Genomic DNA, 27,597 nt, shown 5'->3' on the forward strand with positions numbered 1-27,597 from the left:
TATCTAATAATTCCCCAGAAGCCACAAACCTACTGCAGACATAGGCCATAAGCAATGCAGCCATGAAATTGTTTTACTATCAATCGCGTAAATGATTAACAATGGAATATCCAGGGCAAGTACTGAGTAAACATGATCCCAAATGCAATAATGGCATACGACACTGGTTAAACCAGTTTGAGGAGAAATGTTTACACTGTGTGGTTGGGATCTGGACCTTGCACCCTGAAAAAGATGGTACAGGGAATGACCCTCACCACATTTAAGCAGTGCTTAAATATGTACTTCAGGAGCCATAACCGACAAGGCCATGGATCTAGTTCTGGAAAGTGGAACTAGGCTGGGTTGTTCTTTTTCTACCAGTAAACATACATAGAATCATACAGCACAGAAGCAGATCCTTTGGTACCCATCTATACCAATCCAATTTACCAGCACTTGGCCCATAGCCTACTATGCCTCAGTGATGCAATTGCTCATCCAAATGCCTCAAACATTGTGACAGGATCTTCCTCCACCACCTTCTCAAGCAGCATGGTCCGGATTCAACTACCCTTTGGGTGAAGGAGTTAGTTCTCGGATCCCCTCTAAATCTCTTCTTAAACCTATGCCCTTAGGTCATATACACCTCTGCCATATGATAAAAGTCTACCTCATCTCTGCCTCTCGTAATTCTTATCAGATACTCCCCAGCCTCCTCTGCTCCAAGAAAAACAATCCCAGTCCATCCACTCTCCATATATCTACATACCATAGAACAATACAGCACAAAACAGGCCCTTCGGCCCACAATGTTGTGCTGACCTTTAAACCTTGCCTAAGACTACCTAACCCCTTCCCCCCCACATATCCCTCTATTTTAAATTCCTCCATATTCTTACCTAGTAATCTCTTGAATTTGACCAATGTACCTGCCTCCACCACTGCCCCAGGCAGCACATTCCATGTCCCAACCACTCTCTGGGTAAAAAAAACCTTCCTCTGACATCTTCCTTGAACTTCCCACCCATTACTTTAAAGCCATGCCCTCTTGTATTGAGCATTGGTGCCCTGGGAGAGAGGCGCTGGCTGTGTACTCTATCTATTCCTCTTAATATTTTAATATTAACACAACCCATGTTAAACCACAGCTCAAGGAGAAATGTTTCAATTGTGTTGTTGGGTTATCAACCTTACACCCTGAAAACAACGTAAACCCCAGGCAACGTGCAAACCTCCTCTGCACTCTCTTGAAAAAAATTGCATTCTTCCTACTGATGCAGTGACCAAAACTGCACAGAATATTCTGTGGCTGAACCATATTTTATAAAGTTATACTAAGACCATCCTGCTCTTATACACAATGCCCCGGAAAATGAGGCAAGCACGCCAAATGCCATCTTCGCCACCTTCACAGAAATTTGGACTTGTACACCATGATCTCTTTGTTCCTCAATATTCCTTAGGGGCATACCATTCATGCTGTATGCCCTACCCCTATAGAGGCAGAGATATACAGCACAGAAACAGGCCCTTCAGCTCAATTCCGGAAACTCCCAAAACTGGCTTATCCCTCCTGCGCTTCTCAAAATAAAAGTACATTTGACTTCTTGCAGTCATCTGGCACTTCACCTGTGGCCAGCAAAGATTGAAATATCTTCAGCAATTTCCACTACTGCCATGCATAGAAGGCCAGGATAAAGCCCTGGGGATTTATCCACTAAGACATCTAATGCCTCCTTTTTAATCTTAATGTGTTCTAATACTTCACTGTAGTGAATATTTAAGCTGGGACAATGTCATTCTCCTTGGTGAATACACATGAATTTAAGACCTATCCCACATCTTCTGGCTCCATATACAATTTGCTCCTATGGTCTTTCAAGGGCCCTGCTTTCCCCAAGTTATCCTATTGCTCTTAATATACTTAATAAATGCCTTTGGATTTCCCTTAATCTTATCTACCAGTGATATTTCATGATCTCTTTGCCTTCCTAATTTCTTTATTAAGCACCTTTCTTACATTCTCTGTATTTTTGAAAGGCATCCCATTTTTAGTGCTCGATACCTACAATATAGTTCCTTCATTAAAAAACTCAAACCTTCAATATCTTGTAACATCCAGAATCTGCTGTCCTTACCCTGCACTCTTACAGGAACAAGTCAGGCCTGAACTTTATTTCATTTTTAAAACACTCCCACTTTCCAAATGCAGATTTACTTGCAAGTAGCTACTCCCAGTCTATGTTTGCCAGGCCCTGTCTAATGACATTGGATTAAATGGCCTGATCATAAATTTTCTACATTCTATGAAAATGTTATAGATAAAAGGAGAACAATGGATGTGGCATTTTTGGATTTACACTTTCAGTAATGTGTCATAAAAGCTTACTGCACAAGACAAGTGGGGTGCCAAAGAGGTAAGTGCTGAGGCCTCAACTATTTACAATTTATATTCATGACCTAAGAAACTAATTATATTCAGTTTAAAGCTCTATGAGACTGATGAATGTTGTTGTTAATAGAGATCAGGTTATTTTCATGCAAGAAACATGACTGGTATACAGATTCAGCAAGTAATTGCTAGGCAAAATGGAATACTGGCTATGTTGCATTGAGGACACAGGTAAGTCTTGCTCTGTCTGGAAAGACCACTTCTGGTTAACAGTGCAGAGTTCTGTTCTTATTTAAGGTTATTCTTGAAAGCAACATGGGATGAAAGGGTTGTTTTATATGACAGGGTGGCACAGCAGCTAGCAGTGCTGCCTCAGCTCTGGAGACCTGGGTTTGATCCTGACCTCAGCTGCTGTGTGTGGAGTTTGCATGTTCTTTCCATCACCATCTATGTTTTTGCCACTTGGTCCCATTTCCTCCCGTAAGTGGCAAACAAAATAAACTGAAGAGAAGTTGATGGCCATGCACAAGAGAATAAGTTACAGGGTAAAGGGATAGATTGGATTGCTCAGCTAGGAGCCAGCATGGACTCAAATCAGAAGGGGCGATCTCAATTAGATTCTGGAGATGTCTCGTCACGATTGATGCTCTAATGAGGACAAATCGAGAACTAGGGGGCATGGCCTCAGTACAACATGTAAGCATGAGATGAAAAGGAATTTCTGTCAGAGTTGTGGATGCTGATACATTCAACATATTTAAGGCAGAGTTAAATTTTAGGGAAATTGAAAGTTAAGGGGGTTTGTGCAGGAAGGTGTTGAGGTTAATAATCAGATCAAATGACCTTATCAAATGATGGAGCACATTCAAAAGGCCTACTCTTGCTTTGAATTCTTATGTCCCTAGACTGGATATAATGTGAAACTTGCATTAAGGTTTTGTTGATGGGATGAGTAGAGATGTGTTTTAAGAAAAGCTATACAAACAGGTAAGACATGTCAACATGATTAAATGAAAAGTAGAAGGCAGAATTCAGGTCAAGCACAGACCAGTCAATACAAATGGTCAGTTTCTACGCTGCAGCATTCCATGCCATTAACAAACTGCAGCAGACATGTTGTTGCAGTACCAAGATGGATGGGCTTATCAGTTGTTAAAATCCACACTATGGCAACATTCAGGACTTGGGACCCCAAGAGTGTTAACTATCCACAATATAGGAGAAATGCAGTTACTGTTTCCAGCCAGTATCGGTCCAGATCATTGTGTCTCTGTTGCTTGTTAAGCGTCATTAGCCATCTTCCACCTTTTTTATTCTTGTCATCTTCCCACATTGGTTTAATACCATCCTGTTAAATAAACAATGCATTATATTCATCCAACACATTATGCAGCTTTATCAAAGACATTGAAAGAAACTTTCTGGACATCATCCCCATTCCTTAAACAACTCCATTTGCCTCTCTTCCCTAGCCACATTCATCCCACACAGAGACCCAGTTCTTCCCGATACCTTCATGTACAAGCCCCACACAACAAATCCCAAGCTAAAAAGAGTTAACTCCCTTCCCCAATCAAACAGGGTTAACTCCCTTCTTCCAGACTCTCCTCCTCCCAACAGGATTGAGCCTTGCTGCTGGATAAAGTATCAATCTCAGGAAGGTGAGCAAGTACAATTGATGTCTGTTCCAAAAGGATCATTACTCTTGTCCATCGATCGTGAATTTTGCTGGCAAATGTTGCACAGAAAAGGCAGGCTTCAATAAGCCAATAATGACAATTCCAGAGACCTCACTTTATTTGAGATGATTAACTGACATGCTTTGAAATATATATTAATCACAATGTTTCTGGGGGAGAGCAAAAAAAAAAATCAGGAGATGCTAACTTCACTGCATTTGAGTAAATTTGCAAGAAACAAAAAGCTAAGAATGCAAAAATGGATCTGCCATTATTGCACATGCCCTCTAATCCAGACAGTAAGTATCCTGGTAAACCTCTTCTGCACCCTCCCCAAAGCCTCCACATCCTTCCGATCATGGGACCAGAAATGAATGCAATATTCTAGATGTGGTGTAACCAGTGTTTTACAAAGCCGCAACATAACTTCCTGAGTCTTGAGCTCATTGCCTCAACTAATAAATGCAAGCATATGCATTCTTTACCATCCTATCAACCTGTGCAACCACTCTCAGGGAGCAATGGACTTGAACCACAAGATCCTTCTGTACATCAATGCTATTAAGGACCCTGCCATTAACTGTGTACTTTCCCTTTATGCTTGATCTTCCAAAGTGCTGGATTAAACTCCATCTGCCATTTCTCTACCATTGAACTATTTTCTACACTATCCACAATACTAATCTTTGTATAGTCTGGGAACTTAATAACCCACCCATGTTTTCATCCAAGTCATTTATAAACATCACAAACAGCAGAGGTCGCAGTATGGATCCCTGCAGTACACTAGTCCCATCCACCACTAAGCTCTGTCTTCTATGGGCAAGCCAAATCTGAATCCAAACAGCTAAGTCACCATGGATCCCCTGCATCTCAATCTTCTGGATGAGCCTACCATGTGGGATCTTGTCAAACACCTTACAAAAATTCATGTAGTCAACATGCAGTGCTCTACTTTTATCAATTGATGGTCACCTCCTCAAAACAAAAAAAAATTCAAGTTGGCAAGACATGACTTGCTCTGCACAGAGTCATACTGACTGTCCCTAATTAGGACACGGTTTTCCAAATGCTCATACAGTACATACATCCTATCCCTAACAATCTTCCCCACACCCTCCCTGCCACTGACGGGAGACAACCTGGTCGACAGTTACCAGGATTATCCTTATTTCCCTTCTTGAACAAGGTTAGCTACTCGGCACCTCTGGGACCTCGCCTGTGGCTAGTGGGACACAAAGATCTCAGTCAAGGTCCCAGCAATCTCATCTTTTTCCTCTCAATAACCTGGGGTATATCCCATCAGGGCCTGGGGACATCCACCTTAATGTTCTTCAAGAGACCCACCACTAGCTTTTTCTATCTCAAAAAGCTCTAGCATATCAGCATGCTCTACACTGATCTCACTATCCTCCTTGGTGAATACAAGCACAAAGTACTCATTTAGGGCCTTGCCCATGTCCTCCACCTCCAAGCACAATGTTCCTTCCTTTATCCTTGAGTGATCCTACCATCTCCCCAATTATGCTCTTGCTGTATGTATAGAATGCCTTAGGATTCTCTTTAATCCTACTTGCCAAGGACTTTTCATGGCCTCTCCTGGCTCTAATTCCCTTTGAGTCCTTTTCTAGCTTCTTTATAATCCTCAAGGGCTCTTTAATTTTAGCTTCCTAAACCTTACTTTTACTTCTCGACTAAATTCACCACCTCTCTCGTAATCCATGGTTCCCTTACTTTGCCATCTTTGTCCTTCTTATTGGAACACATTTGTCCTGTACTTTGTGCAGTTAGTCTTTAAACACCCTCCACATCAGATGTAGACTTGCACAAAAACAGCTGTTCCCAATTAACTCTCCCAAATTCCTGCCTAAGACTCTTGTAATTTGCCCTGCCTCAATTTAGTACTCTCTTGCAAGGTCCATAGTTATCCTTATTCATCGGCATCTTAAAACTTGGAGTTGTAATCACTGTTTCTGAAATGTTCTCCCATAGAAAGGTCAGTCACCTTTCTGTGGGCCAGGCTTATTTCCCAACACCAGGTCCAGAATGGCCCCTCCTCTAGTTGGACTATCTACCTGATTTAAGAAACCCTCTTCGACATACTTAATAAACTCTGCCTCAACAAAACCTCTTGCACTAAGGAGGTCCCAGTGTATACTGGGGAAGTTAAAAGTCACCCATGACAACAACCCCTTGTTTTTGCACCTTTCCATAATCTGTGTGCATTTCCATTCCTCAATGGCCCAGTGGCTATTGGGCAGTCTGTAGTATAATCCCAGAATGATTGCACCTCTCGTTTTTGAGCTCTACCCATATAGACTCAGTGGATGAGCTCTTCATTATGTCCCCTCTGAGTGCAGCTATGATATTTTCCCTGATTAGTGCAACTCCCCCCACACTTTTACCTGCCACTCTTTTCCAAGATCAAAACCCTGGAACATTAAGCATCCACGCCTGTCCCTCTCTCAACCAAGTCTCTATGTATGGCCACAACATCACAGTTCCATGTACTGACCCATGCTCCAAGTTCGTAACCCTTACCCTCAATAGTACTAGGATTAATATAAACACACTTCAACCCACCTGTTCCATCGAGTCTGTTACCTTGCTCCTGTCCATCCTTCCTTACAGACTTGCTGGTTATGACATCTATCTTCCCCTCAATCCCTCCACTTTCTGACCTGGTGCTCTGGTTTCCATTCCCCTGCCAAACTAGTTTAAAACCTCCAACGTAGCACAAGCGAACCTCCCAGCCAGGATATCCGTTCCCCTCCAGTTAAGGTGCATCCCCGTCCCTCTTGTACAGGTCGCCCCTGCCCCAGAAGAAGTACCAGTGACCCAAGAATCTGAAACCCTGCCACCTGCACCAGTTAGTCAGGCACACATTCATCTGCTCTATCTTTCTATTCCTACCCTAAGCAGATGGCACTGGCAGTAATCTAGGAACTCACAGCACAGGACCTCATTCCCCCTTCCTACTTATGTTGTTGGTGTCTATGTGCACCATGACCTCTGGCAGATCACCCTCCCCCTTGAGAATATTCTGCAGCCATTCAGACATCCTCAATCCTGGCACCCAGGAGGCAACAACATCCTGGTGTCTCTTTTGTGGCCACAGAATCTCCTGTCTGTCCCCCGAACTATTGAGTCTCCTATCACTGTTGCTTTGCCTGATTTCATCTTCCTTGCTGAGCCTCGGAGCTAGTCATAGTGCCACTGACCTGTCTACTGTGCCCCGATAGGTCACCCCCCAGCAGAATATACTTGTGGCTGAGGGGAATGGCCACAGGGGAATCCTGAATTGTTTGCCTGCTTCCTCGATCTTTCCTGGTGGTCACCCAATTATCTGCTGCCTGCACCTTAGGTGTGATGACCTCATCAAAACACTTATCTGTGATGATTAGAGATAGGGTTTATGAGCATTTGGAAAAACAATGTCTAATCAGGGACAGTCAGCATCGCTTTGTGCGGGGCAAGTCATGTCTTACTAACTTGATTTAGTTTTTCGGAGGTGGTGACAAAGGTGATCAATGAAGGTAGAGCAGTGAATGTTGTCAACATGGATCTCAGTAAGGCATTCAATAAGGTTTCTCGTATAGGCTCAGCCAGAAAATTAAGACGCATGGGATCCACTGTTCCCTGGCCATTTGGACTCAATTGGCTTGCCCACAAAAGACCAAGGATAGTGGTTGATGGGCCTTCTTCCGGCTGGAGGTCTGTGACTAGTGTTCTGCAGGCATCCGTACTAGGACATCTGCTGTTTGTGATATATGTGCCTTGGATGAAAACTTGGATGGGTGGGTTGTAAGTTCCCAGACAATGTAAAGATTGGCCTTGTAGATAGTGTAGATTTCCAAAGGATACAGTGGGATACAGTTCAATTGCAGACTATGGGCAGAGAAATGGCATATGGAGTTTAAACCAGCCAAATGTGAGATGTTGCACTTTGGAAGATCAAATGTGAAGGGAAAGTACACAGTTAATGGCAGTACCCTTAAGTGTTGATGAACAGTGGGATCTTGTGGTCCAAGTCCACAGCTCCCCAAAAGTGGCTGCACAAGTGGTAAGGCAGCAAATGGCACATTTGCCTTTATTAAGTAAGACATTGAGTTCGAGAGTCAGGAAGTTAAGTTGCAGCTTTATAAAACTCTGGTTAGGCCACACATGGAGAACTGTGCGCAGTTCTGTCACCCCATTATTGGAAGGAGGTGGAGGCTTTAGAGAGGGTGCAGAAGAGGTTTACCAGGATGCTGCCCGGATTACAGGGCATGTGCTATAAAGGAGAGGCTGGACAAACTCAGGTCATTCTCTCTGGAGTGGCAGAAGCTGAGTGGAGATCTGACAGGAGTCTATAAAATTATGAATAGATAGCCAGCATGGTTTTCCCCCAGGCTTTTAATGTCAAATATCCAAAGATATATTTGCCAATGACTAGATCTGGATTCCTGATATGGCAAGATTGTTATACAAGACTGGATTGTATTCAGTTGCTTTTAGGAGAGCAGATCTCATCAAATTAAACAAAATTCTTACATGCCTGACAGGCTGGATGCAGGAAGTTTTTCATGGCTGATGGTGAGAGGGAAGGAGGAGTCTGGAATAATAGTTCCACAGTTTCATGGCAGCATGCAAGACGTTTATGTCTGAGACAATAAAAAACTTCTTCATTTAAAGTAGTGAAACTGTGGGACTGTCTAATGGCTGGGGAGGATCAACTCATTGCACGCACTTCAAGAAATAGATAGATTTTCTGGACAATAAAAGCAGATTTTGGGGAGAGACTAGGAATATAGTATTGAGATACATCACCTTCCACGATTACTTTGAATAGCAGTGAGCAAAAGCAAGAGCTGAATGGTCTATACATGCTCCCATTTTCCTTGTTTCTAATTACAAGGTTAATTAACCCTTTCTCATGTTTTAATACTAGATCTAAAATAGGCTCTGTTTCTGCAATGGCTATTGGATTACACCTATTGATTAGTTTTTGTGCGGTGAATTCCATCTCTCATGTAACAAATGTTTTATGTTCAGGCAACGCCCATGTTATGGCCACCTGGGTTACAGAAATTTGCCCTTACAGAATTCACTACCCAAAAATTTGAGATACAGAATAAAATTTACTCTCAGGAATTTGCTCTCACAGAGAGGGAAGGTTTACAGGAGATGCGCAACGCAATTTCCCACCCCCCACACACACACACACAGTGGTAGTGCCTAGAATGCACTGCTGGGGAGGGAGAAATAGATATGATAGCAATGTTTAAGCATTTAGATAAACATGAACAGGCAGGGAATAGAGGGATACGGACCATGTGCAGGTAGATGGGATTAGTTACATTGCCATCACATTTGGCACAGACTTGGTGGTCCGTTTCCATGCTGTACTACCATCCACATTATACCCAGATTAACGCATTTCTGTTTCTCAGGTCTGAAGGGTCCTTCATTTGAAATATTAACTTTTTCTTTCTCCAAAGATGCTGCCCGACCTGCTTAGTTTCAGGAATTATCCATTTTGTTTTTTTTCCCCTCTTCTCCAACATGCACAAGTCTAGCCTGTTGGCAAGTCCAACCACCTTATCATTAACAGCTTATTATACAGACCTGATAGCTTATTGTGCTATAACTGTTCCCATTAAGCCATTTCAATTCATCCTATCAGACACTCCAATTGTTCTACACACATCCCCTCCTACTGAAAACCTACTTGCATCTCACTTTCTCTGTTCTGACAAAAGGTCACCGATCCGAAATGTTGCGTTTCCCATTCCACGGATCCTACCCAACTTGCTGAGCTTTTCCCCAGCATTTTCTGCTTTTGCTTCATCCTATCCATGTTCTTTATCCCCTTTTATCAGTCCATACCTCAAAATTTGCATATGACTCAGATCGCAATCAACAAGTAAAGGTTACAGAGCTGTTGTATTTTTCCAGTAAAATTTGATACCTTACCTTAAACAAACAATAATCACACCCGAACAGCAGTTTACTTGGTTGTTGTATATGATTATATAACCTGCAGAAAAGGAAACAAGACCAGATTTAATGCACAAATCCTTGGAAAAACATCATCTCAGCTTGGGATGAAAAACACGATGATGCTGGAGGAACTCAGCAGGGCAGGCAGCATCCATGGAGGAAAGCAGGCAGTCAACCTTTCGGGTCAGGACCCTTCTTCAGGACTGAAGATTGGAAAAGGAGAAGCCCAATGTATAGGAGGGAAAAGCAGAGCAGTGATAGGTGGACAAAAGAGGGGAGGTGGGGTGGGCACAGGGTGGTGATAGATAGATGCAGGTAAGAGATAGTGATAGGCAGGTGTGGGGGAGGAGGGGAGAGCAGATTCACCAGGGGATGGGTAAAAGGCAAGAAGAGAGGGAAAAAAAGGGCTAGGAAGGGGAAGAGGAGAAGCAGCATGGTGGCCTCCGCTACATTGGTGAGACCAAATGCAGACTAGTTGACCTTTTTGCAGAACACCTGCATTCTGTCCGTAACCTGTATCTTCCCATCACCAGTCACTTCAACTCCCCCTCCTACACTATCACTGATATGACAGTCCTCTACCTCCTCCACTGCCAGGAGAATTCCAAGCGCAAACTGGAGGAACAGCACCTCATTTTCTGTCTTGGAACCTTGCAGTCTAACAGCATGAATACTGAATTCTCCCACTTTAGGTAACCTGCAACCCCCCCCCACACCATGCTTCTTCCCTTTCCTAGCCGTTTTTTCTCCCCCCTCTCTCTATTGCCTGAGGAAACTTTCCTGAACACATTAAATTTCACCCCATCCAAGCCCTTAGCACTATGGCAGTTGCAGTCTATAATTGGAAAAGTTAAAATCCCCAACTTTGATAACCTTATTATTCTTGCAACTTTCTGCAATCTCCCTGCATATTTGTTCCTCTAATTCCTGTTGACTATTAGGAGGCTTATAGTACAATCCCAACAAGAGGATCATCCCCTTTTATTTCTCAGCTCCACCCATAAAGCCTCATTGGACAATCCCTCAGTAACTTCATCTCGGACTATTGCCGTGATGTTCTCCTCAATCAAAATGCAACTCCTCCTCACCCCCCACCTATAGAACCTGTAACATTTAGTCTGGTCCCTCCCTTAGCCTGTTTCTGTAATGGCTATAATATCCCAGTCCCACATACCTATCCATGCCCCAAGTTTATCTGCCTTGCCAGCCAGGTCTCTTGCAACGATACAAATGCAATTTAATCCAACAGTTTTTCCTTAGTCCCTGCCATGCTGCTACTGTCTTGTCTTCTGAATTTTTATCAACTTCCAGCCTACCATTTGCCACACTGCTGCTTTGGATCACAACCCCCTGCTAGCCTAGTTTAAAATCCTCCCTAGTAACACGGACCATTTACTTCGTCGTAGAACAGAGGGACCTCAGAGTACAAGTGCAGGGTTCCCTGAAAGTGATGTTACAGGTAGACAGGATGGTGAAGACAGCTTTTAGCACACTTGTCTTGATCTGTTGGGGCATAGAGTATTGAAGTTGGGATGTTATATTGCAGTTGTACGAGATGTTGGTGAGGCTGCACTGACCAAAGTTGACCTTTTCTCCTACCATGGATTTGCTTAGTTTTTCCAGCATTTCCTGTTTTTGTTTCATCTTACCTATGTCCTTTGTCCCCTTTTATCATACCTCAAAATTATTCTTCCCAAACAGGAAATTATCTAACATTTTATCCACAGCAAATTTTTAGCTTATTTATTGCAAATTGATGGTTTCTTTCTTTATTCCTTACCAAAGATAGAGATTTAAAGATTGCCATCAAACCTGTTAGGGATTGTACGATTGATTGTTCAAGTGCACCTCTTCAGAACCTTTGCAAGAAATATATCTATGCTCAATACTCTACCTCACTCTTCTTGGTATTTCCTCAGCACATCAGAACAAGTTAATCAACAGGGAGAAAATAGTACAGGCAACTCCTGTGATATGGCTGGGTTACAGAAATCTGCCCTAACAGAATTTTCTGTGAAAAATATAAACAGTAATTTTTCTCCAATTTGCATTTCTTGACACATGCACAAATGACATGGCTTTGCAATATGGAAAATTGTAATACAGTTGTTTTATAGGAATGCAACCCCCCCCCATATGGGTTCACCTGTATTTATATTGATCAAAATAGATTAGATACCTTGGCACTCTTTCTTCAGTTTGTTGGCACGAGCCCCACGTTAGTGAACTAGCATTTGAAGTTTGCCAGTGTGAACTGTTGGTATCTAGGAGACTTGTCACACACTATTCCAATTTACCCAAAGTTATGATTTCCCCCAGGGAACAACTCACAAACCTCCTTTTTCACCTTGCACTATCCCTTTGTAATTTAATCTTTCCCATCTTCCATCTTATCATAGCCTTTCCCTTTCGTTCTCTCCTTCCACATCCCCTTCTCCACGTTAAAACCTACCAACTTTTCCCAGTTCTGATAAAAGATCATCAACCAAAATATTAACCTTTTGATCCAAGTTCCAGCATTTTTATAATCACATCCATAGCGGACTGGGATCTCTCCCACATGTGGCATTCTATAACCAACACGCACCTTAGAACTTCATGTTCTCCTGCTACCCAGAGCTCAAAGCAAATACTTACGCCCAGAAGTCTTCAACTGTATCAAATTTAGCGATAAGTCGCAAGTTTTCTGTCCAACCTTTGGTCTTGTCATTTTTAAAATACCACAGTGCCCACCTATAATAGAGCAGAAACAGTGAACTTCTCACATGAACAAAAGTGGGTTTAACATATGATATTGTGAATTAGAATAGATCTTGAACATGTTCTACTTTACACAATATAACTTCCTTGATGGGTTAATCTTCTTTCTGAATGTTGGCAACCCTGTGGCACACTTGCATTGGAATACACATACAGAAAAATTAGAATTTCAATAACATGTGAGAAAGAAAACAAGTCTTGCAATGCTCATGAATCAGAGGAAGAGACCTAACCAAGCAGCAAATTTTTTTTAATATACTTAATCCACCGATACTTACTATCAAAATTAATTAAAATTAATTTCAACATTCCTCAGAGAAAATTCCAAACTCCACATTTATGCCACTACAATTTTACACATTTTAGTGCTTTGCAGTATTAATCATGAAGAGTCCCTCAACTGTTTTGCCAGCATTCATAGATTCATACAGCAGAGTAACAGGTCCAACAACCCAACATTAGCATGCTGACAATCCAATTTACCAGCACTTGGCCCATAACCTTCTATATCTTGAATTGCCAAGGCAAATAGATGTTCTGCTTACCTGCTTCTACCATCTACTCAGGCAGTGCATTGCAGATCACAATCAACACTTGGTGGAAAAAAAAGTCAGATTCCCTCCAAACTTACCCTTACCCTAAATATATGTCCTCTAGTTTTTGACACTTATGGAGAAAACTTTCCTATCATCTACCCATTCTGTGCCCCTCAATTTTATATACCACAACCAGGTCACTCCACAGCCACCTCTGCTCCAAGGAAAACAATTCCAATCTATCCAGTCTAAGTGAAATGCTCCATTTCAGGCAACATCCCACTACATCTCCTCTGCAGCCTCCATATGGCAAGGTGACAAGAACTGCACACTGGACGTCAACTGTGGCCAAACCATTGTTTTATAAAGTTGTGCCAGAATCTCCCTGCTCTTGTATTCAATGCCCCACCTAAGGAAGGAAAGTATCCTATACACTTTCTCCACCACTTAATTTAACTGTGTTGCAAACTTTAAAGATTCTTGGACTTGTACAGAGATCCCTCTGTTCCTCAATACTCTCTCTCTCAGGCCCTACCATTGTGGATAGTCTCCTTGTCTCATTAGTTCACCCAAAGGGGATCAGCTTGCACTTATCAGGATTAAAATCCATTTGCCATTGCTCTGCCTACTTTACCAATTGATCAATATCTTCCTGTAGCCCACGATCATAAGATTTCTTTATTGGTCATATGTACATCAAAACACACAGTGAAATGCATCTTTGCGTAGAATGTTCTGGGGGCAGCCTGCAAGCGTCACTACACTTCCAGCACCAACATAGCATGCCCACAACTTCCTAACCCGTATGTCTTTGGAATGTAGGAGGAAACCAGAGCACCCGGAAGAAACCCACGCAGTCACGGGGAGAACATACAAACTCCTTACAGACAGTGGCAGGAATTGAACTTGGGTCACTGGCGCTGTAATAGCATTATGCTAACCGCTACACTGCTGTGCTGTCCACTTTCAACACCACCAACTTTCATGAATCTGCAAACTTAGTTACATACTTCCTACAATCACATCCAAATCGATAATGAACATGACAAACAGTAAGAGTTCCAGCACCAATCCCCATGATATACACCTGTCCCAGGCTGCCAATCAATAAAAGAACCCCCCCAACATCACCTTCTGCATCCTATCACTAAGCCAATTCTGCCGAATTGTCTTGGATCCTGAGAGTAACCTTTTGGACCAGTCCCCATGTGGGACCCAAGAGTTCATGGACTATATCAACTACCCTCATGAAAAATTTCAATCTAATTGGTTAGACAGGATCTCTCCGACCCCCACCACAAAGCCACACTGACCATTTTTGATTAATTCCTGCCCTTCCATGTGCAGATCAATCCTATCCCTCAGGATTTTTTCCACTAACCTATCATCCACATTAATTTCACATGCCTGTAGTTAACAGGCTTATCCCTGCTGCTCCTCTTGTCCTTCAGTCATCTGGCACCTCATTCGTGGCAGATTTAAAAATCTACGTTAGGGCCCAAGCAATCTCTTCCCTTGCCCCTCAAGTCTTGAATACATCTCAGCAAGACCCAGGGATTTGTCCATTTTTAAGACTGCGAAGACACTTAATACCTCCTCCTTTTAGTTGGGCCAACATGTACTAGAATATCACTGTTGCTCTTCCTGAATTCTCCAGCTAAATATCCTTCTCACTGAGTACAGATGAAAAATATTCATTTAAGATCTCATCATGTCTCCTCCGGCTCTACACACAGATTATTCTTTAGTACCTCAATGGGCCCCAAATCTTTCCCTGGTTACCCAAGTATTGGACATTAATCTGGACTATTTTCCAGAAATGCAGCAACTAGACTAATTGAATACAGTATGAAGATCAGCTGCTGTCAGTGTAGAATTTCGTCATTGGTGTTCACTTATCAAGGTTTTCTTAAAAAATGAATGCAGAGGTTTGGAGCAGCACATAGCACTTGTGTGGAGAAGGTTACAATTATGTCTTTTGGAACTGAACTAGTTTAAGCATGCAGCAAGAAAGACAAGTAGAATTAAGATGGGGAACAATAACGAAGGAGATGTTGAGAAATTATAGTGTACTTCAACTTCCCCCATTTTCAGCTGTTGAGAGATGCATTTTGCAGTAATGGATCAAAATCAATACTTGTTCAAGGGGTGAATGGTGCAGTAGTTAAGTTACAGGATAAGTAACCCAGAGGCCTGGACTAAAATCGGAGACAAGTTCAAATCTCACCACAGCAGGTGTAACATTTTTTTTATTTCCAGATTAGTTGCCAATGAGCACCAAATAACCAGAAATCTGCCATTTTGTGTTACCCAGTCCAGCCAATGTGACTCCACATTCACAGATGTAGTTGCGTCTTAACTGCCCTCAAACATCTCACCAAGCAACTCAGTTGTATTGAAACTGCTTAAGACAGAAAAAGCATAAAACTGGACAGATCACATCATGCTAGCAGACCTGCTTCCTCACAGCTCCAGCAACCTAGGTTTAATCCTGATCTGCAGTGCTGTGTGGTCATTACGTGTTCTCCCTATTACTACATGGGCTTCCCTCCACATCCCAAAGATATACAGGTTTGTAGTTTAATTGGGCATTGTAAGAGGCACCAGCTCAGTGGGTTGAAGGGCCCATTTCCACGATATGAGACTATGACTCAGTATCAACTAATCATTGATACTGACTAGGCAAAGGTTGCCCTCAGCACAGTTGAGAGACTCACCAGAGGTATGAGTAGAGTGGTAAATAAGCAGGAGTATCAGCAGCTCTGGGAATCCTCAACATCGAATCCAAAAGTCTGAAGGTACAAGGTCAACTACGGGCAAGGAAACTTCCTCCCAATTACCACCAACCATTCTCCTCTGCTGATCAGTGCCACTTTACACTAAGCAATATTTGAAAGAAACACGAGAAGTAGCAAAGGCACAGAATGGGTGGGATACTTCAATGTCCCACAAGAGTGGCTTGGTAGCACTTCCCTTGATCAAAATGACCAAGTCATGAAGAAATAGCTGCCAACCTGGGTCTGCAGAAAATAGTGAGCAAACATACACTGGGGATAAATCTTCTTAACCTCATTCACACTGGTCTGTGTTGCAGATGCACCTCTCCACAATAGCTCTGGTAAAAGTGTCACCACTAGGACTGTGCAGTGTCCAAAGTCCAGCTTCACACCAAGGATACTGCCATTGTGTGATGAGGCAGCAAAATTATGCTAAATGGAGTAGTCTTCAAACTGGGCTTTGTGGATCATCAGCAGGAATCACACCAGCACAATCTGTGATCTCTTGACCTAGTATATCCCTGTTATTACAATCAAGCCAGAGTATCAATTCTGGTTCAATGAATGCAGAAGATCATGGCTGACTGACACCAAGCAGACCGAAAAATGAGATGGACATGCATTTACGGTGAGAGGGAAGTTTAAAGGAGATGTGCAGGGCAAGTTTTTTTGTTTATTTTGTGTTTCTTTTAAAAATACAGAGTGGTTGGTGGCTGGAACAGCTGCCAGGGGTAGTGGTAGAAGCAGATACAATAGTTGCGTTTGAGAAACTTTTAGATAGACACATGAATACGCAGGGAATGGAAGGATACGAATCACATGCAGGTAGAAGAGATTTACTTTAATTTGGCATTGTGTTTGGCACAGACATCATGGGCTGAAGGGCCCATTCCTGTGCTGTACTGTTCTGTTCTATGTCAACCTGGAACAGTGCACAGGACTACGCGTGTTAACCAGCTCTTGGCATGCTGCTTTGATTAAGTGATGGATGCAGTTTTAAGAGCAAGTGGGTGGCAAGATAGCCTCATAGCTCCAGTGACCTGGGCTCGATCCTGATATTTAGTGCTATCTGCATGGAGTTTGCACATTCTCCCTGTGACCAATGTTGCTTCTGCAGTTGCCTCCCACTGCCATATGACTGGTTAGTTAATTAACCACAATAAGTTTACCTTGGTGTCAGTGGGTGACAAGAGAATCAAGATTTGTATGGGAGAGAATAGGTTACGGGGAAATAGGTGGGGGAATGGGACTCCTGGGATTGCTTTGAGAACCAGCATCAACTTGATGGGCTGAATGGCTGCCTTCTACAACACAAGGAATTATAAGAAAGGCAAAATGGTGCAGCAGTTAGCACTACTACCTTACAGCTCCAGAGAATCCCATTCAATCTGACCTTGGATTCTGCCTGTGTGGATCCTGTGACTGTGCAGGCTTCTCTTCAGCACTTCTGTTGGCTCCCTCTGCTAAAGATGTCCTTGGTCAGTTAATTGGTTACTTTAAATTCCCCTTAGTGCAACTGGGAGGCAGAAGAATTGGGGTTGGTGGGGGGGGGGGGGGGGGGGGGGGTAGGGAAGAAGAAAGAAGGGAGAAAGGAAGGGGAGTTTATGGGAATGCACAAGGGGAAAAAAAAATGTTAGTGCAGATGGGTGTTTGATGGTAGCATGGGCCAAAGGACCAGTTTCTGTAATGTATGACTGCATTATCTCACTAGCAACAGATCAGGTCACAGCTCTGCAGTCTTGAAGGAAGGAGGCACCTCCAAGTACATATCTAAGCACATGTTTGCAAAGTTGAAGAATTCATAGCTATATTCAGCCAGAATTTTCCTCCTTGCCCTCAAAGCAGACAGTCTTCACAATTTGATTTACTCCCTATCGATAGGCAAAACTAACAGAACCAGAGAAAATATCAGTACTTAAACACTGTTTGAGAACTAGTGTAAACTCTAGCCAAGCCACACCAATAATTAGAACATCTGCCCTCTATCTGAATGTGGAAAAGAATTCAGGTATGCTTAGAAGGACAAATCCAGACTTCAAAGTGATGGAGTCATTAACAATCTGCTCAATTCTACAGTAAATGTCATCTCTTTAGCTTTATACTTACCTCTGAAGCATATGGACAGTAAAGACATCCATGTTATACTATTGTTTATTGACTACAACTCCGCCTGCAAACTCATCACCAAACTCCGAGACCTGGGACTCAACACCACTCTGCAACGGGATCCTTGACCTCCTGACCAACACCCGCAATTGGTAAGGATAGGAAGCAACACCTCCAGCACGATTATTCCCAACACTGGTGCCCCACAAGGCTGCATCCTCAGCCCCCTACTCTACTCCCTATATACTCACGACTGCATGGCCAGATTCTGCTCTAAATCCATCAACAAGTCTGCAGATGATACTACTGTAATGGGCTGTATTTCAAATAACCATGAGTTGGAATACAGGAAGGCAATAGAGAGCTTAATGACATAGTGTCATGTCAGCAAAACAAAAGAGCTGGTCATTGACTTCAGGAAAGGGGGCACAGTGCACATGAACTTGTCTACATTAACAGTGCTGAGGTCGAGAGGGTTGACAGCTTCAAGTTCCTCGGAGTGAACATCACCAATAGCCTGCCCTGGTCCAACTACGGAGACACCACAGCCAAGAAAGCTCACCAGCACCTCTACTTCCTCGGGAGGCTAAAGATATTTGGCACGTCCCCTTTGCCACTCACCAATTTATATCTATGCACCATAGAAAGCATCTTATCTGGATGCATCACAGCTTGGTATGGCAACTGCTCTGCCCAGGACTGCAAGAAACTGCAGAGTTGCAGACACAACCCAGCAAACCGCAGAAACCAGCCATGGACTCTGATTATGCTGGCTGCTTCACTGAGGCAGCGAGAAGTATAGACAAAGACCCCACTCACCCGGGACATTCTCTCTTCCCTCTCCCATCAGGCAGAAGGTACAGGAGCATGAGGGCACATATCACCAGGCTCAAGGACAGCTTCTATCCCACTGTTACAAGACTATTGGATGGTTTCCCTATACAATAAAGATGGGCTTTTGACCTCACAATCTACCTTGCACCTTATTGTTTACCTGCACTGCACTTCCTCTGTAGCTGTGACACTTTATATTGTTAGTTTTACCCTGTAACTACTTCAATACACTGTGTAATGAATTGATCTGTACGAACGGTATGCAAGACAAGTTTTTCCACTGTAACTTGGTACAAGTGACAATAATAAACTAATACCAATAATCAACATCACTTTGTTCTGGACATCATTACAATCTCAGCCCAACAGTGAATTCCAGAGGCAAGAGTAATTGCCTTAGACATCAGAATCTGAGCCATTATGACAGACCATTCAACTCATCAAATCTGTACCAGTTTTATAGAACAATTCAGTCAATTTCAAATCCCCCACTGTATACACTGCAATTTTTTTTCCTCCAGTGCCTGACCAATTCTGTATTTAAGGCCCAAATGTTTCTACCATCTTTACAGACAATTGATTTTTTAAAAAAAATTCTGATGACTCTCCCTGTTTTCCCTCACATTTCATTGCTCTACCCCTACCCCCATATTTCGCTCCATGCTTGAAGTCTGTGTCCCTGGTTCTTGAACCATCCACCAATGGGAAGAAAGAACTTCCCAGGTTAGATGGTGAAAACAGTCTTGTTAGCCTCTAACAAATCTCAAAACCTTCATCCCAAGTACAATTTCTGTAACTTTGCAGCTGAAATGAGTAGATAGCAAAGTTAGAATTAAAGAGGATGTGGTTTTATGAAATCAGAATTTAGTGACAGGATGGAGGGCAAGATGAATGCATGTTGTCCAAACTGGGAAGCATTGGTGTGGGTTCTCAAGGGTCAGTCTGCTTTGACTACTCCCTTCAAACAATCTAGACATGCCTAGGCAATAAAAACGGGTTGCTAGGAACACCCAAGTCAGCAACAACTATCTCCACAGATAATTCTTCAGGTTGATGACCTTTCATCAGAATTGAGAAAAGTTAGAAAGCAAACTAGTTTTAAGTTCCAGAGAAGTAGGAATGAAGGGAAAAAGGAAATGCTTAATGAGGAGAGCAAGATGGGGTGTGAATGATAAGTGATAGCAGCACCAACCATGAAAGGCTACTGAAGGCATGTTTATTGGAAGTGACCTGATAATCACTTGCAAATAGAAGAATGAAAACAGAAAAAAATTGTTGGAACCGAGAGAGATTGACAGATGAAGCAAAACAGGAGATGCTAGAAATATTCACACTAGCAAGCATCTGTTGAGAAAAAAATAAAGTTAACATTGGAGGTTGACATTTCTTCTGAACTGGCCAATTCTGATACAAAACAAAGGCTGGTAATGTTGAATTCAACAATTTCAAGTGAAATCCCAAGGACTGTAGTGTGCTAATCAGAAGAGAGGTGGTTCCTTAAGCTTACATTGGGCTTTGCTGGAACAGTTCTAGAAGTCAAAAAGAAAGATTAAAGTGGAATGTTGGCTGCAAAGCTAGATAAGATGGTGAAGGGAGCACAAGGGATGATGGCTTCATTTGTCAGATCACAGAGGTCATGGTAAGATTTTATAAAACTTTGGTTAGGTCACAGCACAGTTCTGGTCACCACACCAGAGCAAGAATGTGAATGAACCACAGGGTGCAGAGGAGACTTACAAGGATGTTGACTTGGAAAGAATAGTTCAGGTATGACAAGAGACTGAATAGGTTGAGTTACAGAAGGTTACAGAAGATCAGAGGATTTTTTTTTCATCCAGAGGATGGTTGCAACCTAGAACACACTGCCTAAGAAAGTGGTGGAAGCAGGAACTTCTCACAACACTTAAGCATCTGGATAAGCAAATGAATCTCAACGGCATACATGGCTATGGATCAAGTGCTGGTAAATGGGATTAGTATAGATGGGTAGTTGATGGTTAAGATAGGCCGAAAAACCTATTTCTGTTCTATGACTCTAGAATTTAAGTGATAGGCAATGAGAAACTCAGGCTCATCCTTTCCTACACTATGAATAGTAGGGCTCTGAGGTATGTGGTAGAACAAAGGGACCTGGGAATACAGATCCATTGTTCCTTGAAAGTGGCATCACAGGTGGATAGGGTTGTAAAGAGAGCTTTTGGCACTTTGGAGTTCATAAATCAGGGCATTGAGTACAGGAGTTGGGATGTTATGTTGAAGTTGTACAAGATGTCAGTGAGGCCAAATTTAGAGTATTGTTTGCAGTTCTGGTCACCCACCTACAGGAAAGATATCAATAAACTTGAAGAGTGCAGAGAAAATTTACATGGATGTTGCTGGGACTTGAGTTATAAGGAAAGGTTACAGGGTAGGACTTTATACTCGTAATTTTGTAAACCCTATTAGATCTCCCCTCATTCTTCTGCACTCTAGGAAATAGAGTGAATGCATGCAGGCTTTTTCCCCTCAGGTCGGGTGAGACTAGAACTAGAGGACATAGGTTTAGGGTGAAAGGTGAAATACAAGGGGAATCAGAGGGGAAACTTCTTCACACAGAGGGTGGCGTGAGTGTGGAACGAGCTGCTAACGCAAGTGGTAGATGTGGGTTCGATTGCAATATTTAGGAGAAGTTTGGATAGGTACATGGATGGGAAGGGTTTGGAGGGATAGCATCCAGGTGCAGGTAGATGGGACTAGGCAGGAGATCAAGTTGGCATGGACTAGGTGGGCCAAAGGGTCCGTTTCTGTGCTGTAGTGCTCTATGACTCTACTGAACAGAGTTGTTCTTCCTGAGCTAATCCCATTTGCCTGCATTTGGCCCATAAACCTTTCTATCCATGTACCTATCCAAGTGTCTTTTAAACATTGTAATTCTTCCTGCTTCTGTCAGTTCTTCTGGTAGCTTGCTCCATATATGCACTCTCTGAAAAACTTACCCCTTTAAATCTTTCCCCACTCACCTTAAACCTATGCCCTCTCGTTTTAGAATGTCCTACCCTGGGAAAAAGACCATCTATGATATCTATAACCCTCATAATTTTATGAATTTCTAAGGTCATCCCTCAGCCTCCTTCACTCCATGGAAAACAGACCCAGCCTATGCTTTCTCTCCTTATGACTCAAGCTCTCCAGTCCCAGAAACATCTCAATTGTGATATTCTAGCATATATTCTCATAAAAAGATATATGATGTCATAGAGGGCTTAGAAATGGATAAATCCTTGGGGTCTTACAAGATATATTCCATGGCTGCTATGGTAAGCAAGAGTGGAGACAGCTGGAGCCCTGAAAGATTTTTAAATCTTCATTGGCCACTGGACTGGAGGACAGCAAATATCATTCCTTTATCCATCGATAACAGAGATAATCCAGGTCAGTGAGCTTTTCATCAGTGGTAGGGATGTTATTGGGGTAAAAGATCTCTAGGATAGAATCAAATGGCACTTAGCCAGGGATTCATCAGGGATAGTCAAAAAGGCTTTGCTAGGAGATCCCATCAGACTAATTTGACAGAATTTTTCAAATTAACTAATTATATAGATGAGGGCAGTGTAGTTGATGTAGTCTATAAAGACTTTAGTAAGGAATTTGACAAGGTCCCATATGGAAGACTGGTCCTTTGGATCTAAGCAAATAGGAACAAAAATTAATTTGGCAATGGAAGGCTTTCCTGACTGGATGCTACATGGATCAGTACTGGGATCCTTGCTGTTTGTGATATACATTAACAACTTCGATATTAAATTCTGCAGAAAACACAAAAATTGGTGTTGGGGATAGCAAGGGGAATTGTACAGCCCTAGTCATCCAACAACCATGTCTCCATAACAGCAATTAGATTATATATGTTGCTATCTGTGCTGTCAACTCATCTCTTGCATATGCTATGTGCATTCAAATAAAGACCATTAAGCTTTGATTGTTTTTACATTTGTTACTAACTTTGTGCTGCATACTTTTGTTTACATTTTCTGCCCCAGAATGTCAAACTTCACTTATCAATTTTTCCCTATCCTCTACACCAGTTTCTCATTTTCTCTTGATTTATTAAACATCCTGTTCTTGGAACCCTCTCCCCTAATATTTAAAGCCTTATCTACAACCCTACTTATGCAATTTGCCAGGATGCTGGTCCCAGCAATGATTCAAGCTCTCTACTTCTGTAGTAGTGGTGCCAGTGTCCCATGAATCAGAACCCATTTCTAACCCACCACACTTTGACTCACATATGGCTCTGTGAAACCCATCAACATCAGATAAGAATACTTGTGGACTTCGGGATAGTTAATGGTGTAGAGGGACGATGGATGGAGCTGAATGAAGAGAACCATGGAAATAATACACTAATAGAAAACCAACATAATAAATTACATGGATTTTGAAGTGTAGATCAGCAAAGACTCATTTCTATCTATTTATACAAATTCTTAAAAGGTAAAACTAACATGGAGGTTAAAAAGCATGTGTGTTACTTAGTTTATTGAGGCAATAAAAAACCTTAGGCCTCAGCAACACAAAGAACGATAGGTATCTGGGACCAAGCATGAACATAGGACAGTACAATGAAATATTGTACTGAGGCCCTACAGCCCACGGTGTACGTGTTGATCATGATGACTACTCTTACAGTAAGCTAGCAGCACAACTGGCAATCTTGTGCTATAATTCCCACAACAGAGTACAAAATATGTAAAAATAACAAGTAGTGCAAATGCACACTAACTCCAGTTCTTATAATATTACCTTTTATTTATCTATGCAGTATCTTTCATAACCTTTGGTAGTCCCCAGTGCTTCACAGCCAACAAAAATACTTAAAGCTTTTCAAGTAACCACTTTTTTTTAAATATTAGTTGAAGGGACATGAGGAATAATTCCTCTCTCTTCCTACACATGGTGATGAGATCTTTTAAATCCAGATTTTGAGGAAGGTGAACCTCAATTCATCATCCTTTAAACTCTAATCACCGAAATGGAACTTGAAGTTCATTTGATGAAAATTTAAAATTCCTCTCAGCTGCTCAGTTCTATTCCAACTTCCCAAAAGTGGGAAAGGCACATACAAATCCCTAGTTTTTACCCAATTCCTGCTTTGCTCATTTTATCTTAATGTATATAGACTGACCTGTTCTGTAGAGGATGCTTCAGATATTGATCTTGGGCATTTTCTGAGCATGTGTCTGGTGCTGCTGCATCAGTTTCTAGTACTTCAGTTATTTCTTGCTGTAAAATAAATACAAACTGAGCATCTTGCAAAAGTACGTTTTACTAACTTTTAGTAGGGTTTTGACAGACAAAATTGAGGCTCAAACCTCCAAGAACACATACGATTCCCATGAACCTCCTCTAGACCCTTTCCAGAGCGAGCACCTCAATACAGGGCCCAAAATTGCTCACAATATTTCAAATGCACTCTGACCAATGCCTTATCAGTGGATCCTTGCCTTCATATTCGAGTCCTCTTGAAATGAATGCTAACATTGAGTTGGTAGTAAGAAAGACAAATGCAATCTGAAAGTTAAACTTAAGGGAATCCCAAGTCCCTTTGCACCTCCGATTTCTGAATTATTTCCCTATTTAGAAAATAGTCTACCCCATGCACATAATCCAACACTTCCCTGAGCTGTATTCAAATTGCTACTTCTTTGCCCACTCTCCTAACTTGTCCAAGTCCTCTGCAGACTTCCTGCCTCCGTAGCACTACCTCTCCCTCCACCCATCTTTGTATTGTCTGCAAACTTGGCCACAAAGCCCTCAATTCCTTCATCTACATCATTAATGTATAGTGAAAAGTTGTGATCCCAACACTGACCCCAACAGAACTCTGTTAGTCACCAGCAGCCATCTGAAAAGGACTCCTTTATCCCTACTCTCTGCCTTCTACCAGTCAGTCAATCTTCTATCCAAGCTTGTATCTTGCTTCTAACACCCTCATGCCTCATGCGCGGCACCTTGTTAAAGGCCTTCTGAAAATCCAAGTAAATAACATCCACTGACCTTTTGTCTACTCTGCTCGTTACCTCCTCAAAGAGGCTTTAAACAGGTTTGTCAAGCAAGAATCTCTCAGCTTTTGTCACTTTCTTGATAGCATTATGATGATAATGAGGTTAAGGCAGTGACAAGCACAACACATTTGCAATAGCGCCTTTCATTAAGCAAAAAAAAACTGACACCGACCCATAAAATGAGAGAAGGTAATTCAAAAGGAACATTTCAAGGAACTTCTTAAACATGCAATGGTGTAAAGATTTTCACATGAAGTTCCTCCAGCAACTTGTTTATTTTGCTCCAAATTCCAGCATCTGCAATGTTCTGTGTCTCAAGGATAACAACTTTAAAACTGAATTCTGATGGTACAAAATTTATATAGATGGAAGGTGACCTGGTGGTGACCTTGAGTCATTAAGCATGGAAGGGCCCACCGATGTGCCAACCATTAAACACCCTCTTGTACAAATCCTACACTAATCCCACTTTATTCTTCCCACATTCCCATCAAATCGATTTACTAGGGGCAATTTGTGTCCAATTAAACTAACGATTTACATCTCCTTGGAAATGTCAGAGGTGACTGGAACACCCAGAGGAAACCTATGCAATTATAGGAAGAATGTGCAAACTCCATACAAGTCAGGATTGAAGTTGTGAGACAGCAACTCTATCAGATGTACCATCGTGCATTGGAATAGTCATAGCCATGGACTAGAACAGCACAGAAATATGGCCTTTGGCCCACAACATCCATGCCAACCTTTTCGCCCATCTAAGTGTGTACTCCTAGTTGAGAAAACACATGCAAGGTTGATGATTTCAACAGTAAACAGGCTGGGGCAGAGATGGGTGGAAATTAATGACAAAGGCAACATATATCAGAAGACACAGGAGAGATTGCAAATCTGAAACAAAGAACTGAAGGAACTCAGTGGGGTCAGGCAGAATCTGGGAAGGCAAAAGGACAGTTGACATTTCGAGTCAAGACCCTGCATCAGGACTGAGTGTACAGGGGAAATAGCCAAAGAGGGAGGGGTGAGGCAGGAGCTGGCATGTGATATTGTGATATGCAGAACTAGGTGACTGAGAAAATGATGGACAGATGGAGCCAAGCAGGGGAGGTGGAAGGGTAGAGTTGAGAGATAGTGGTTGGTGGGTGACAGACAAGGAGAGAGGTAAAATAAAAGAGACAAGATGGAGCCAGGTTTGGCTTGGGGGTGGGGGTCAGACGGGGGAAGGAGCGTGGATGTAAAGACATAGGCTGCGTGGAAACAACAGGTTGCAGATGTTGGAATTTAACAAGGAAGGAAGGTGTTAAATGGAACCAGGTAAGGGAGGGATGATGAGCAAATACAGCACATTGGGGGAAGGGATCAAAACAGGTGTAGCGTGTGGGCGATAGGCAGATGGAACCAGCTGGAGGAAGAGATGAAACTGGGTGATGGAGGAAGAAACCAGAAGGACAGAGAAAGAAGCACAGGGAGTGTGGGTTACCTGAAATTGTAAAATTTGATGTTCATACCATTGGGCTGCAGACCACCCAGGTGGAATACGAGTAGCTGTTCTTCTGGTTTATGTTTTTATGTTTGGCCTTACCCTGGTAGTGGAGAAGGCCAAGAACTGACAGGTCAGTGTGGGAATGGAGAGTTGAAACGTAATGCAACTAGGAGCTTGGGATAGCCATTGGAACAGAACTTTAGGTGTTCTCCAAATCAGTTGTCTGATAGAGGAGGCCACATTGGAAGTACTGAATTCAGAAGATGAGGTGCACATGAATCTTTTCCTCAGCTGGGAGGACTGTTTAGGTCCCTGGATGTTGGTGAGGGAAGGAAGGAGGTGCAAGAACAAGTGTTGCATCTCCTGCAGTTGCAGGGGAAAGTCAGCAAGGGGTAGGTGGACCAGGGAATGGTCCCTGCAGAAGACAGAAAGAGGCAAGGAGGAAAAGATGTGGCTGGAGGAGGGATCTTGGTGTAGCTGGTAGAAATGACAAAGGATGATGTGTTGAATGCAAAGACCAATAGGGTGAAAGGTGAGGACCGGGGAACTATAGCTGTGCTGTCTGGATGGAGGGGGATCAGAGCAGACCGGAAAATGGAAGGAATGTGAGTAAGGGCTCCATCAACCACACTAGAAGGGAAGCCAATTTCCTGAAAAAGGAGGACATTTCAGATTTCTTGGGGCAGAAAGCCTCATCTTGAGAACAAATATAGCAGAGATGTAGAAACTGAAAAAAAGGAATGGTGAGAGACTAAGCTCAGCTTTGAACAAAGAATGTAAAGCTTTTAGCCTACATATTTGTGCTGGTCCTTGGGGGTAGTTTTGCTTTGACACACATCCTACATTGTGCCAATCACCCTACAAGCTCATCATTCTCAAATGGTTGTCAAACTCCCTTAAGATTTATGGGATCAGTTCTACCACTTTACCGGCTATCATGTTCCAGTAGCTCATCTTCACCCCACCTCCCCCATAGATCTTTTGTCAATTATTTTAAAATCGATGACTTCCAGTTATGGATC

At 42.4% G+C, this 27,597-nt stretch overlaps 1 protein-coding gene across 1 annotated transcript in view; it reads right to left on the reverse strand.

Annotated features, from left to right (window-relative positions):
• Nucleotides 1–27,597, reverse strand: part of eif4e1c (eukaryotic translation initiation factor 4E family member 1c) — a 37,478-nt gene that overhangs the window by 6,505 nt on the left and 3,376 nt on the right. The window contains exons 2-5 of the mRNA XM_052027332.1: nucleotides 24,213–24,310; nucleotides 12,673–12,768; nucleotides 10,009–10,072; nucleotides 3,609–3,722 (exon numbers count right to left, since the gene is read on the reverse strand). Of these exons, the coding sequence (XP_051883292.1) occupies nucleotides 3,609–3,722; nucleotides 10,009–10,072; nucleotides 12,673–12,768; nucleotides 24,213–24,310 (372 nt within the window). The remainder of the gene's footprint in view (nucleotides 1–3,608; nucleotides 3,723–10,008; nucleotides 10,073–12,672; nucleotides 12,769–24,212; nucleotides 24,311–27,597) is intronic.

The sequence above is a fragment of the Pristis pectinata genome, chromosome 12 (assembly GCF_009764475.1).
Source record: "Pristis pectinata isolate sPriPec2 chromosome 12, sPriPec2.1.pri, whole genome shotgun sequence".
Lineage (NCBI taxonomy): Eukaryota > Metazoa > Chordata > Chondrichthyes > Rhinopristiformes > Pristidae > Pristis > Pristis pectinata.